The following is a 14,459-nucleotide window of genomic DNA, read 5'->3' as shown; positions in this document are numbered from 1 at the left end:
GTACTGTTTCCCTAAAGACACAGGCCTAAATCCCCACAAAACGGGATTCTTGCATGGTCTGGGCTCATCTCTGATAAAGGGACAATTACTGCGAACTGCAGCCAAGCCACACGCACAGCTGGCCAAACGCAGTATTCCAAGGAAACCCGAGTGCGCCGGGTGACCATGTCAGAAAAACCCTTTCATAAACTATAGGCCACGGTTCTGCCCTGACCTCATTATGGCTTTCCTCAGGAAGTGCTCTCACTTTGAAGGCTCTTGCAGCACCTCAGAGGTTACAAACCTCCTTCTGATTTTCAGCCTGCTGAATGCCCCCGCTGTCCTCCTGACCGTCTTAGCAGCTCTCCCTCGTACCCCTGCTACTTCTAATTCACCTTTTCCTGAGCGCAAGTGACCAGATCTTCCAGTTGACCTTCCAGGTCTCGCCCTGGCTCCAAGCGGTGGAATTAAGATTTCCTTGTATCGGTGGAAAGCACCTACGTAAAGGAGCCTGGGTGTTTACTCACCTCTTCGCCAGCAGCCGCAACGAGCCCTCACGAGTGACCTGACTTAACATCCCGTCACTTCTCCAGCTATTCCCAACCAAAGACACAGCAGGTTACGGCACACGTTCTTCCCGCTAGCCCCTGTATACGTGCAAGACGTTGCACTGTGCATTACAGCATGTCACCCCGCGCCATTACTCCAGGCTTCACCGCCATCCCTGGGCACCCTCTGCGGTGAACACCCGTCTCCTCTAGACTGTACTCGAGACCCAAACACGCTGGCAAGAGCGCAGTTAGTAACTTCGTTCGTTACCTCTCAAAGTAAGCTCCAGACTAGTAGTAACTCGCTAGATAGCGCCTCCAAGATTTGCCACCTCGTCTTCTCTTCTAACCCGCTTTACAGATAAATGGGGGGGGGTAGGGGGCGCACAGAGCTCGCAGGGGAGCAGCCGCGAACCACAAGCACTCGTGAGACGGCCTCCGGGCCGCCGCCCGCCACCGGCCCCGCAGCGCCCCCCGCGGCGGCGGCGGCGGCCGGGCCCGGCCCCGGCCCCGGGCGCGGCGGCGGCTGCGCAGGCGCCGCCGGGCCGGAGAGTTGGGGAGGCGCCGGGAAGTTGGGGCTGGGTGTGCCGCCGCCTGCCGTGCCCGCCGCCGCTCCCACCATGTCGGGCTCCTCCAACGTGGCGGCCATGAAGAAGGTGGTGCAGCAGCTGCGCCTGGAGGCCAGCGTGACTCGCGTGAAGGTGAGGAGCGGAGCCGGGACGGGGCGGACGCGCCGCCATTATATCGCTCCGGGGGCCGCGCCCCGCGGCGCTCCTGGCAGGCGGCCGGGCCGCCCGGCGGGGCAGGGGCAGGGGCAAGGGGCAGGGGCGGGGGCCGGCCCGGGCCGGGGCAGCCAGCTCCGACCTGCCCGGGCCGGGGCAGCCAGCTCCGACCTGCCCCCAGGCTTTAGTCCCGGGGCTCTGTCGGGACCCCCTCCCGCCCCCGGGCCGAGCCGAGCCGAGTTCGGGGCGGCCGCGCAGCTGCGTCCCCTCCCGCTGCCGCCGCCTCCCCGGGGCTCGGCCCGTGCGGGGCCCGGCCCGCCGCGCCTCTCGCTTCCTGCAGCCTCCCGGGGACCCCCGGCGGCCGCTCTCCGGCCCAGGCGCTCCCCCGGGGGGATGGACGCGCCCTGGGCTCCCCTTTCATTTCCTTATTGTGAGGAGCGGCTTCTTCCATCGCACTCGGGCAGCTTGAGTCGGGGTTTACAACAGGTTGCCTTGGCTGGCCGGGCCCTGACGCTGTAAAATGGAGACTTGGCTGCAAGACGTACTAAGTGCATTTAACTTGTGCGTTTGCAGGGTGAGACTGGGCCCTGTCAAATTAGAGAAACTCTGGGCAAACTGCAAATACAAGATACCAGCGAAGATGCTACTTTCTGAAACTTTGACGCTTCTTTTTCACGAGTTCAGAGTTACAGCAAAGAAAAGCAAGACAAAGAATTTTTTTTACTGTTCTGTTTTTAGGTAGGTACAGCCTACCAAAAAACCCATACGCCATCTCATCGTAAGGACGGCTTTCCAAGGGAAGATAAAATGCCTGTTCAGTTGGGTAGAGCATCTTAAACTGCAGGCTGTACTTTTAAACTATTTATGCTAGAACGAGGATCTTCAGGCTTAGAAGTTTAATGTGAAAATTTCCCACATCGATTCTAATATTGTGCAACTTTGTGTCTTTAAGAAACCAAAAAATTATGATGAAACTGTTGTTTTAAAATCTACGTAAGCTGTATTGCATAATCATTTAGCAGTATTCTTTATACTTTTTTGTGTAGTTATGTCATCAGTAAAGAGTGTTCAGTGAATTCTAATGCCAACTTTTATTACAACTAGGTTTCTCAGGCTGCAGCAGACTTGAAGCAGTTCTGCCTGCAGAACGCGCAACATGATCCCCTACTGACAGGAGTATCATCAAGTACAAATCCATTCAGACCCCAGAAAGTCTGTTCATTTTTGTAATTACGTGAACTACTTCGGTATCTTTCAGTGGTAAGTTCTTGAATTACGATTCATAAACTGTTGTCATTAAAAATAGCTGACTTTAAATGAGACTGCCTGTATTAAAAGTATTCAGAAGAGACATCTGACTTCTGCAGCTGGTGTTGGTCTGGATCCCCATTTTGGGCCCCTCCTCCCCTATTCTGGCTGTAGCTCTGTACTGGACACATACTGTTTATAAGTATTATAAGTAGCATTTAGCTGTTGCAGAGCTTCTGCCAGTTGCTGCAGCAAAGTAGTAGTGGGGCCAGCTACTACTGAGCTGCTATTTAGACTAACCTGGTTACACAGTAATGCTGCTCTATCTTCCATCTGTGTTAGGGTATTATTTCTCTTTTCTCACATAGGATCACTTGCCTGACAGCATGGTGAATCCTGATTGTGGCAGATAAATCAGACTTTAGTTCTTAAACTTCTAAAGAGCACTTCCAAAGATAGGTTAGTGGCAGTCTACAAGAAGAGCCCTGTTCCCTGTAGGACATGCCCTCTTAAGCCAAAAGGAAAAGAAATATGTGGTCCAAGAATTGTATCAAGGCCTGTACTCCACTCAAATAAGCTAATACATGGGTAGCAGTTTAAATAACTAGAAACAGTTGAATACTCATTTGGATTTTAATTCCAAAACTTTTATAGGTTCGTTAGCACTACTGCTATTGCTATGAAGACTACTCATCTGACATTCCTTGAAAATTCTGGCAATTGGATTTTTGACTAGCCTATTTAGAAAGGCAAGTTTTAGATCCACAGTAGTCTCACCAAGACTTCTGAGAGTCACAAAAATTTGATATTTTATCCACATTAAATGCATGATAATTTTACCATGTCCCTCTTCCCCATTGCCCCTTGACTTGGATCTGTTGGGGGTGAGAGCATATGTTATTTCAAAGCACCTCATATGCAGTTAACCATAGTTCACAATCCTTAGTAATCTCATGGCGAGTTAACCTTGAAGAATTGTTTTTGTAGCTGACTTACATCACTCAAAGAATTGTAGTTCACTAGATTTAAGTTGTATTGTTTAGGCAGCTTTTTAGAAAGGTGACCACAGTCAGACTGAGTTGTTCAAATTGTTCTCCCGTTAAGCAGCCTGTAGAAAGCTTCCAAAAAGTTTGTGTATCAACAAGGTGGTTCATGCTAGTAAAGACCCGAGTAGTAACAGTGTAGAAGTTGATGCTTAACTATGTAACAAAAACACTTCCCCCACTGTTTTGAGCAATGACTTGCAACAGCGTAACTGAAATGTGCTTTAGAGTTCCTGTAGCTTTTAAAGGTATTTCTATTGTGAATTTTATCAAGTATTCATATTTAAAAGATACTATTCTTGGACACTGACTTGTGTTCACGCTACTGTATCTTCAGCTTTAAGCAGCAATTCAAGGAAGAAATCAGATCATTTGTAAGCATTATAGACCGATAACCTATAAAAAGCCAAATAAACTGTACTTTAACGAGTGACACACACAGTTTCCCATTGAGCTTTGCCAAGGTCTAGTAATTCCTGGGTGTAGGTGTCAGGAAATAACATTTCCTCTGTCTCACACACACATATGCATACATAGGGCACAAAAGGCTTAATATTTTATTTCTCAATTAAAGCCCTTATCTTCCCCCTTTCTGAATTTGGAATGGAAGACTTGTTTCTGCTGATGCTACAGGTAAAAGTCATTAGAACAGCAGTTTTAGTTACACTACCTATATAGAAAATTTCTTTCCTTCACTGTATCTCTTGCAAACACTTCCTCAAAATAGGCGATTTCTTAGTTGTAATCCTTGTGTTTTCACGATGAGCCAATAGAGTTCATGTTTGCACAGTCAGCACCACCTCTGTGGAGTGAAGAGGAAGTGTAATTTGTTAGTTACACAGACTCACCCTGCTTTTCAAAGGCAAAGCAGATGCCTGCTATTTCTGTAGGCACCACATGACTGGGAACAACTTTTTCTGTCCTTCCACTTAGCAAATTTGGCTTCCAGGAGACACTAAGCTTCAGTTCTTTTGTAACAGCTTTGATAATCTTCTTGTACCCTTGGTGACAGCTTCATGGTTTTAAAAGTGTATTTTATAAACTAATAGTTTTATAAAACAGCTGTGGAAAAAGAGGATTTTTTTTTTTCCTCAATAGCTGTCCATGGCATATTCTGAAGGTACATGTTCTTAGACATAGAGTTGCTTCACATAGCATTGATACTTTTCTAACTACATTTTTTTTTTGTTTTTCAGACCTTTTAGCATCTTCTCCTAGCTGCTGATGTGTGTATGGGCAGAGTGCCTCAAGGAGTGGCCTGGTTTGAAGTCTGTACAAAAGCTTAGCTTTAATGTGCCAAATCTAACTGTAAAATTGCTACTGTCGTCAAACTTCTTACCATCTACCTCTCCAAATGAACTGTATGCTAGTTACAATACTTCTGTTTCATAAGGGAATCAGTTTTATATGCCAAGCAAAAAATAAAAGTGTCTTGACTTAGTCTGGTCTTGAAATTACTGTAAAAAGTTGATTAACTTCTGGAAATGTTGACACCTCACCAGTTACTGCATCGCTCTGCAGCAGCTGAAGAGCATATACAGGAGTCAGTCTTTAAATATTCCATGCTGCTGGAAGTTTGCCTGGGGTTGATAGTCTTATAGAACAATGAAGCATCATCAGTACTATACTTAGAAGCATAATAGAAATACAACAAAAAAATTTTTTTTGGCTGTTAGTTTATAATTCAACTCTACAGTTTCCCATATCATAGACATAAAATAAAGACAAAGAGTAACTTAATTATTCTTTATCTTAAAGAGTAATTCTACCTTAGTAGATGACTTACTCTATAAGCCACCTTACTCTTTAGGTAAATACGAAAAAGCACTTATTACAGCTGCATATGAAAAGAAAGTAATTAAATAAAAACTTAGCTTTTTAGCTGCCAGTGAATGTGCAAACTTCAGGCAGAAGAGTAGTTTATTCTGCCGGTAATACCAACTTGAGTATAGCTATGAGGCTAAAGAAGAATTTTTAAGATTTTAATGGGAAAAACCCTGCTCAGAGACCTTACATGTTCAACTGAGCAGCATTTTTAGATGAGATAGATAGTTTTATGTACCTCCTATAAGCTGGCCATGTGAATTCTTTCCAATCAAGTGTTTATTTCTTTTTATATAAAAGAATATCAACTGCTTTGGGTATATACCTCTTCTAAATATGACTTTTACAGAAGAGATACCTGTAGGAGTCAAACATTATTTTTGTAACTTCAGCAACATGGCTATTTTATGCAAGATGTTAATGAAGTAAAATACCACAGACTTCCTGGATTGCATATAGCCTTCTCCATGTTCTCTAGATAGGAGACCATTTTTGGAAAAGTATCACCACACTGTCAGGGAACAGCATACTGTAAGTTAGAAAGAGGTTTAAAATATTTATCTCTTACTTGATTAATGAAAGAGGTCTGGGCTTAGCTGCTTAACAGAAAAAAAGCTGTATAACTAGAAATACTTTATTTTGAGAATATCTTTTACCAAAATATTTACTGTCTTTGATGTTGCAAAGTGTAATTTATCTCTACAGCACAGTAGCAGTCATAGCAAATCTTCAGTGATAGCTAAATAACAGGCTGCTCTGACATTGCATAGTTTTTCCTGCTAAACTGGAAAAAGAGTCTCTGTCCTTATGTTGGATTTAGCTATAAACACAAAGAAAGATGTGTCCTACTTGATCCACTCCTGTAGAAGGTTTTAATGTTTGCAGCTTGTCTTTCTGCAGACAGATACTGTTCAGTATCATTATCATTAGTCAGGAGTCTGAGATAATCCATAGTTCAAAGCAGTTGTATTTCTGGTCAGCAGCAACTGGCAGATAGCTGTCCCTTATAAGTGAAATTTTCTTCTACTCGTGTCCATTTCTCGGCGCTGAAATGTAAAAGAAAAGTTATTAACCAGCAGATTCATGCAACAGGATACAAACAAGGGTGACCGCTCCAGTTTATAGTAGGGTAGGCAATGAAATGTGTCAGTTACAGCACAGTTGAGTCTTTATAGCCAGCTTTTCAAGACTAACAAGGAAGAAAAATTAGAAGTTAGTGATTTAGAACTAAAGAACGTGTAGCAGTTCTCTGTCTACTGACAGTAGACAAAGTGTCTTTAAACCAAGCAAGATTATCCATTTCATGGACTGCACCAGGAGTGTTAGAATTTTCCTTCCATATAACTTGGATACTCGCTTCTAAGTTTTGCCAATCATCAGCTGCAATTCCATGGTAAAAATGACTGGAAAAGTAATTTATCATTGCCTAGAGTAACACTTCCATTTCACCTGAAGGTGTGCAGAGGTCAGTGTTACTTTCTGTTCGCTATTAAGAAGTGACATTTGTATAAATAGCTTAATCATTTTTACATTACGATCCTTGCACTCACCTTGCACAAAAATAGCTCTAGTTGTTTACTAGGCTTCCAAAAATGGCTTATAGCAGCAAAGCATTTTTCACATTTGCTTATATCTGTATATGTTCAAGAAATTACATTCTGCAAGTATGTAGTTATGGTATATTGATATTAATCATCCTTGCTGTTTTTATTTTTTGACTTGCAATATAGCAGAATGCTTCTACTTTGTATATTTCTCAAAACATACCTCTAAATGTTTCAGTTAAACACTTCCGTATTGAGAACTGCATTTATACTGCTTTTTTAGGCTTAAGATTTATGGTTACATTTCATGTCAGATTTAGTCTCCCTTCCCAAGCAGGACTATTATTATTACTTAGACATACCTTATGAATCCATTCATATTCTCCAAATTTGGAATCAAAGGTTCCTTTCTGAAGAGACCTCAGCTTTAATGTGAAACGTGGCCCAAGTTCTTGAATTCCCACTTTCTTTTCACTCTTGAAGATATATCTTGGGGAAGGGAAAAAAAAAAGTTAGAAGGTAAGTTACAAGAACATTCTCATTTGTGAGTTTTGTGGAAAACGTCACCTGTGGAATCTGAAAAAGATGTAGTCTCGCTGGTTGTGAAAGGTAGCTACTTGTCTTCCAATGAACTGAGGATCATGTGGGAAGAGAGAAGCAAACATGCGACCAATAGAATGGCCAAGTCGTGTTGTAAAATTATTCAGAATTACTTCAGGTACGTGTTCTGTGGGCTCTTTCCCTTTTCGCTGAAATGAAAGTAATCGATAAGAATGCAAAGAATAGATTGAATGCAAAAGGATTTTAATATATTATCAAAGAACAGTTTGAAATAAAACAGGGGTGAAGACAACCAGGGCCAGCTTCTTGTAACAGGGCTGATAATGTGCCCTAATAATTTTTTCAAACACAACCTAAGTTTGTATACAAGTAAAGGAACAGCTGGTAACATAAGGATCTTTGATTCAACAATATAAATTGAATGAAAAAGCACAAACAAATAATTTTACATTTCCTCTCTCCTGCACCAATTTCCACTCCTGGCTGCATCCATTATAGCAAATAACGCAGTCTACCTATCACAGGAGTCTTCTCTCTGTACTAATACCAACTAAGAGTATATGGGACTCAGAGTACATGGGATTCTTCTTTAATAAGAATAGATGAAGTTTAAAAATTACTTATTTCAAAACAGAAAACACTTCACTGCAAATTATTTAGGGCTAAGTAAGCAATACTTACTACAGAAGAGGTGACAGGGCTGTAACAATAAGAAAAACTTAAGTTTTATTCAAGACTGGGAACTACATTGAAATCTTTTATACTGCTTATCTTTTACACCCTATTGTGTGTATACTATACATTGGGTATTCCCTATTGATGTAGGTTATCAGCTGCTATTGGGACTACTGTAAAAATACCTGGCAGGCAAATAACTATGCAAATGGAAATGTGCTGCTTATGGAAGTAGAATATACTAGTCCTTGGCCTCCTGTTAGCCTACCAAAAAACCACCTTTACAAGGTCATCTGAATTGTACAAAAGTGCAACCAGTTTTGACAGTTCAAGTAGACTGAACAAACTTATCACTAAGCAACAGAGTACGTATTTTTTAAAATTTTGTTGGAGTCTCACCTTTATTTCTTTACGCAAACGGACACTACTCATTCTAAAATGAGCAGTTGGACCATCAGGCAGATGACTTAAAACAAGACCATCTGTTCACCAAGTTAAAAAGAAAAGGCTGGTAAAATTCAACATTTAATTTACAGAGGAACATTTTCTGTGAAATGCAGTATTACACTAGAGTATTATATCCATAATCTATGCTTGATTTACAAGGTTTCATTATATTTTCGAACATACCTTCATAAACTAGTTAACTAGCGTTCTGAAGTATGTCCATTAAATTTTGTTTCAATAGGAAACCAGACTTAACTTCTATCGCTTTCTCACTTAATTAGTAACGTTTTATCTAGTCAGCAAAACTAAAGGGAACTTCCTGGTCAGAAAAACTTGTTAATCAACCAAACTGTTAAATTTAGTGAAATAACAGCAGTGTTTATCCATGCATTACAAACTAAAAAAAACCCAAAAAACCCAAACAAAAAAAACCCAACACACTTCCTTTAATAAGTCCAAGTTCCATGAGCCATCAGATATTCAAGCTGGCACAGTGATTTTTAACTCTTTAGTTACACTGTAAGCTGCACAGTGAAGAGAAAAAATGTAGAATAAAGTAGATCTCTGATGCACACTACAGAATTATTTTCTTTCCCTAATAGGCCCAGAGCTAGTATATCTATTTCAGTAAATACACAAAAGGATACTTGGTATTTTGCGATCTTCATTAATAACAATTAAATCCGTGAAGTCCCTTGCAATACACTGTGGAATAATTCTTTTCAAAGCCAGCCCTCTTCGATAGTAGACATGCGAGTTGGGTATAACAGTAGACAGTTGTTCACAGAATCTCACTGTTCTCTGCAAAACAGATGATTTAAATTGCAATGTGGTAAATACAGTGCCAAATCCAAATGTTAGGTGAATAGTGGGTTGCTCATTCCAGCTGCCCTCCCTGATGATATATTACTTCCAGTATCTCTATAAACATTTGAAGACAAGCTATTAAATTACTTCGTTCAGTCAGTGGAAAAAAATTTATTTGCAGTAAAGACTGCAGAACACCAGGGACTTTTTTTTTTTTTTTTTTAAAGGATTTTTTTTTCCCTTCCTCAATCATAGAAAAGCAGGAAAGTTCCAAAAGCATAACTTCCAAACTCATTATTTATTAAGGACGTTGGTTTACAAAAAGCTCGTAACATTTCAATATACAATATAACTATTACTTCAGGTACTAATGTCTGAGTTGCCAGATAAACTGTTTGAGGTGTACTTTTTCCAATTTTTAAAACCACTTTTATGGTTTTCACTAATGTCAGTAATCTTCCCAATTAGGTAGTGCAGATCATTTGCATACAACATATGCATGACGTTCGTTTTTGTAATGAAGGAAACAGCGCTAGAGAAACTAACAGATTACATACATATACGAGGCTATTGATAGTCACTAAATAAAACAGCAGAAAAAAATCCATGTGAAAGCTATTATTTTCAGCTTTAATTTTAACCAATTATAGTATGAAAACCTTGGTATCTTATAACCAGTTGATTGCTCAGACCTCTCCAAGTAAAACATACGTACCCCACGAGGTCTGTCTGATGTTGTAATAAGAATCTTGGGTACTGTCTGTCTGTTGAAATATGGTGCAAATTCATCAGTTGCTTCATCAAAAGCAACCTGGAAGAACAGAAGTCTTGTTAACCTACATATACAAAACAACTGAAGAACAATTGTTCAGTCTGATCTAAATCCTGATGAAATTGAATTTAGTAGGAAAAAAAATCAATTCACAAGATCTATCCTATAATTAATCATCACAAGGCATGTGGTTTTTACAGTTTTAAGAATCTAGTGTGATGAACATTGGCAGGTTTTACCATCACTAACAGTAATGCAAAAGTCAATTATCTAATGTAGATAATGCAAGAATGACATCACCTCCTAGCGAACCCATCACATGTAAAAAGTATTTCATCAACACCTTAACTAACAGAAGAGTGGTGAATGTTAAGTTTCATCAATCCATTTTATGTCCCTTCTTGGGGGAAAAAAAAAAGAAAGTTAACTTTATAGCATATGCAGAAATTAAGCAGTTACCTCTTCATCGTTGGGATCTACAGTTGTTTCATCATACACTCTCTGATTTTCAATAGTCTTTGGTATGGCTTTTGGAGGTGCCTAAAATAAATAACTTGATTAACATAACACATTCAAACTACCATGATGTTGTGTATACTTCTACACAGAATTTGAAGAATTATTTATTTTATGACACCAGAGAGCATCACATAAAGGAGCAGCATCGCTAGAACAGTGACACTGCTTAATTTCAGTCTAATTAAGCAATGGGGTTCCAAAAGAAAACAAAAAAAAAGGCGGGGTGGTGTGTGTGGAACTTTCTATCCACTTCTCTTCCATGGAAGAAAAAAGCTCTACTTTCAACAGCAACACATTTTAGCCTCCATATCTACAGTTTAACGACTAATAGCCTATAACATTTACCCCATTTACTTACACTACTCTCGTGAGATTACAACAACACAGGCACTCACAGCTGACGGTCTCCAACTGTCAATGTGCTTTTGCAGTAGTTCGGGAAAAGAAGCAAAACCCTAGTTCGTGGCTAGGCTTGGAAACAAGCAGACAGCTGGTCTGGGCAGGGTTCAGTCAGATCTGGTTTTTTAAAATTTTTACAGACATTCCCTATTAAGAGTATAATTCCGAGTAACATCAACACAGTGCCACAGCAATTACATCGGACAGAGAAGACTTTTCAGGAAGGGCCTGCTTTGATGCCATTATTGGTTAAAACTCACCCTGCCCGATTACGGCATCATTTAAGACACAGCACCGCCAAGACACAGCTGCTAAGCTCAGCTGTTTGATACCTCCGCTATACAGCGCAGCCTCTCTGAAGGCTACCGGGGCCAGCGACCACCGAGATCACCGCTCCACTTCCCTGGAGCCTGGGGACAAACCGTTCCTCTCACGACACTGAAGAACCATCCCCACGGCGAGCTGTGCCCCGTTGGCGGCGGAGCACCACCTCCCGGCAGCGGGGACGGCCTCGCCACGACGCGGGGCCGCGGCGCGCTGCGGCCGGAGCCCTTACTCTGTCTCCCAGGGCTTCTCGCTCCTTTCTCCGCTTCTTCTTGGCGGCCAGCTTCTCCTAGCGGGAGAGGGAGAGCGATCCGTTAGCCAGACCCGCCGCCCGGCCGGGGCCTCCCCCGCCCGCCGGTAACGGCCGCCGCGCCGGGCCCTCCCCCCCACCTTCCTCTGCTGCTGCTTCCAGCGAAGGAACATGAAGTGCCGCCGCTGCTTGTTCTTGATCTCGGACACGCTGAAGGTGGGCGGGAAGAGAACCCGCTCCGGGGCCGGCGGCCCCCCATCCTCCGCCGCAGAGCCCACCGGGCCGCCGCCTGCCATGCTGCTGCTGCTGCTGCTGTCGCTACTGCCGCCGCCGGCGGGCAGGAACTCACCCCTCACCCTTGACCTCTGCCCCCGCCCGCCGGCAGAGCACGCGCCGCGCCTGCGCCGGGGCCGCCGGCCGGGCTCCCGCCGCGCATGCGCTGAGGGGGCGGCCGAGCGGCGAGTGGGGCTTGGCGCGCGCGCGGGGCGGCCCTGAGGGGAGCGGCCTCGCGCGGCGCCAACCGCCGCTTGCGCCCCCTCAGGCGGGCGGGCGCCGGCGGCTCCGGTTCAGCTTGTGAGAGAAAGGACGCCCTTTAAGCCAAGTGCCGTCGTGCTCGGAGCGCTGAGGAGACGTGGCTGGGCCTTGGCGGGGGTCGTTGTACCCAGCGCAGTCCCCGTCCACCGCCGGCGCTCGGGCGCGGAGCTCGGCTCTGGCCACGGCGCTGGGCGGCAGAGGGGGCGTCGGCCTCCCGACTGAGCGGGTCGCATAACCTGCTGCTTCGTGGCAGGTACCTGCAAAATGGCTAAGCCGATGGCTCTGCAGGCAACAGATCTTGAGATAAGACGAGACTATTTAATACAAATTATCACTGCAGGGTAACTTGCAGTCGGGGTAGTAGCAAAAAGGGAAGATTTGAACACATGTGACGCACCGATGGATTTACGTAAATGATAGCGACATCACGGCCCAGTAGTGGCTTCCCATGTGCACGCGTTTCACATTCAGACGTTTGCTCGCAGTGAGTTAAGTTGTGGGGAGCATCTGCTTAAAAGGAACCATTGGGTTTTCTGATGGTAATGTTCTTGCAAATTATTTTTATTCTATTAAAGCGTGTCAAAACTGACGTTAAAATGAAACGAGAAACCCTACCACTAATTAAAGAGATTTAATTCATGTAAAGCTAGAAATGAGGTTTTCTGTTCCGGATCTGATTTTCTAGCCTAGAGGTGTGCAAGTGTTTTGCTGCACAGCGAAGACTATACTCTGTTTTGTAGAAATTGAGTACTTGGGGATTTTGGGGTGCCTACACTAATCTCAGGCTGCAAAATTCTGAGCCTCAGTGGGACCGATTAGTTCCACTTCTCCCAAGCATTGTCTCAAAGCTTGGAATATGTCTGCTAATTTTATATAGAAATACTACTTTGCATTACTAAGTTTCTCTTGCTAGAAAAGTGAAAAAGAAATCTGTTAACATAAACGCATGAAGATAGTGGAAAAAGATCCAGAAATAACCTGAACTAGACCATGTCTCAAACCTACTTGCGTCCTCTAAAGGAATTTAACTCTGTAACTCAGCTTGCTTCACTGAGGCTATTTCTACTTAACACAGATGTAAATGAAAGATCAAAGGCCTCATCATGCACAATTCCATGTTTTTCTGGCCTCACTCCCATTTTTGTCAAGAGAAAATATTTCAGCTATCCTTAGTGCCTTAAGGATAAGTAGTTTCCATGGTAATTAAGGTTTGGGGGATTTAGTTGAGAATATGTTAACCAAGGACTTTCTGTAACTTTATCTCACTAGCTGATTCAAATATCAGAGATTGCAAGGGCATCTCTAAAAGTCATTAGCAGAGATTTTCATCACTGCTGTTAGCAGAGCTAACAGGGAGTTCTAAGTTATATGTAGTTCAAGTTTGCCATGGTGGTTTTGTTGGGATCATTGCAAACTGATGTGCAGCGTAATTGCATGAAGCTCACGGAATGCTTACGTGTGGAAAAAACACATTATCTTTCTCCCTCCCAGCAAGAGGGAAGGCAACCTCCTAATATTACTCAAAGACTTTTCTTCCAAGGGCTCACAGGAACAAAATGATGATACACAATAACACAAGAACTTCCTACGGCAGGGGAGGGGCAATAAAAAGACACCAGAAACACATTGTGGACTTGGTAAAAATAAGATCACTAACAAGGTACAATTATAACTTCAATAGGAGGCCCAACTAATAAATGCATGCATAGTATTAGTTTAATTTCTTCATAGGGAAGGTTCCAGGATCCTTTGCTTATTTTAGCTATGAACTCTGTTCTGTGTGCAAATAACATTTTAATCAGGATACTCTTTTACAACTAATGTAGTTTTGCCAGGAAACCATCTTTTGGAAGAAGCTGGTTGGTTAAAAAAAAAAAAAAAGCCAACAGCAATAACAACAACAACAACATCAAAAACCAACAGAAAATACCACCAGCTTTGATTTGTGTAAACCAACAAGTAAGTTCTCCAGTGGAGAGTGATGAATGAAGACATTTATTCCATGTCAGTACTAAGGAATTTTGGAGGAAACCTTTCTGTAAATTACCACTGACCCAGCTGCAGTAGTGGAAGCATAATTTTGAGTTGTAGCAATAGAGCACTGGGGTTTTTTTTTGCTGTTCTGTCATTTTAATCAATTGAAAAATATTTTGTGATTAAGTTGAAAGGACAAAAATTCATCTAGGGAAGGAAATTTAAGTTAGAAAATATTTATGGAAGGAGATGAGAAAAGAGGGTAAGGTGCCTCTGGATTCAAGAATTT

The 14,459-nt window shown here is 42.7% G+C and overlaps 2 protein-coding genes across 2 annotated transcripts; one reads left to right on the top strand and one right to left on the bottom strand.

Moving 5' to 3' along the window:
• Nucleotides 1-1,060: 1,060 nt before the first annotated feature.
• On the top strand, nt 1,061-4,980 carry GNG5 (G protein subunit gamma 5). The gene is made up of 3 exons (XM_049808845.1): nt 1,061-1,228; nt 2,354-2,509; nt 4,737-4,980. The coding sequence occupies exons 1-2, from the start codon at nt 1,148-1,150 to the stop codon at nt 2,477-2,479; spliced, it is 207 nt and encodes a 68-aa protein (XP_049664802.1). The 5' UTR covers nt 1,061-1,147; the 3' UTR covers nt 2,480-2,509; nt 4,737-4,980.
• Nucleotides 4,981-5,687: 707 nt separating this feature from the next.
• RPF1 (ribosome production factor 1 homolog) lies at nt 5,688-12,007 on the bottom strand. Its single transcript, XM_049808841.1, has 9 exons — nt 11,803-12,007; nt 11,645-11,701; nt 10,630-10,710; nt 10,114-10,209; nt 9,239-9,392; nt 8,544-8,626; nt 7,476-7,657; nt 7,271-7,397; nt 5,688-6,410 (listed from the first exon to the last, which is right to left on the bottom strand). The coding sequence occupies exons 1-9, from the start codon at nt 11,956-11,958 to the stop codon at nt 6,369-6,371; spliced, it is 978 nt and encodes a 325-aa protein (XP_049664798.1). The 5' UTR covers nt 11,959-12,007; the 3' UTR covers nt 5,688-6,368.
• Between the last annotated feature and the right edge of the window lie 2,452 nt (nt 12,008-14,459).

This window comes from Accipiter gentilis, chromosome 8 (assembly GCF_929443795.1).
Source record: "Accipiter gentilis chromosome 8, bAccGen1.1, whole genome shotgun sequence".
NCBI classification, from domain to species: domain Eukaryota; kingdom Metazoa; phylum Chordata; class Aves; order Accipitriformes; family Accipitridae; genus Astur; species Astur gentilis.
Note: the sequence above shows the minus strand (reverse complement) of the source record. Positions and strands in the feature narration are given on the sequence as shown.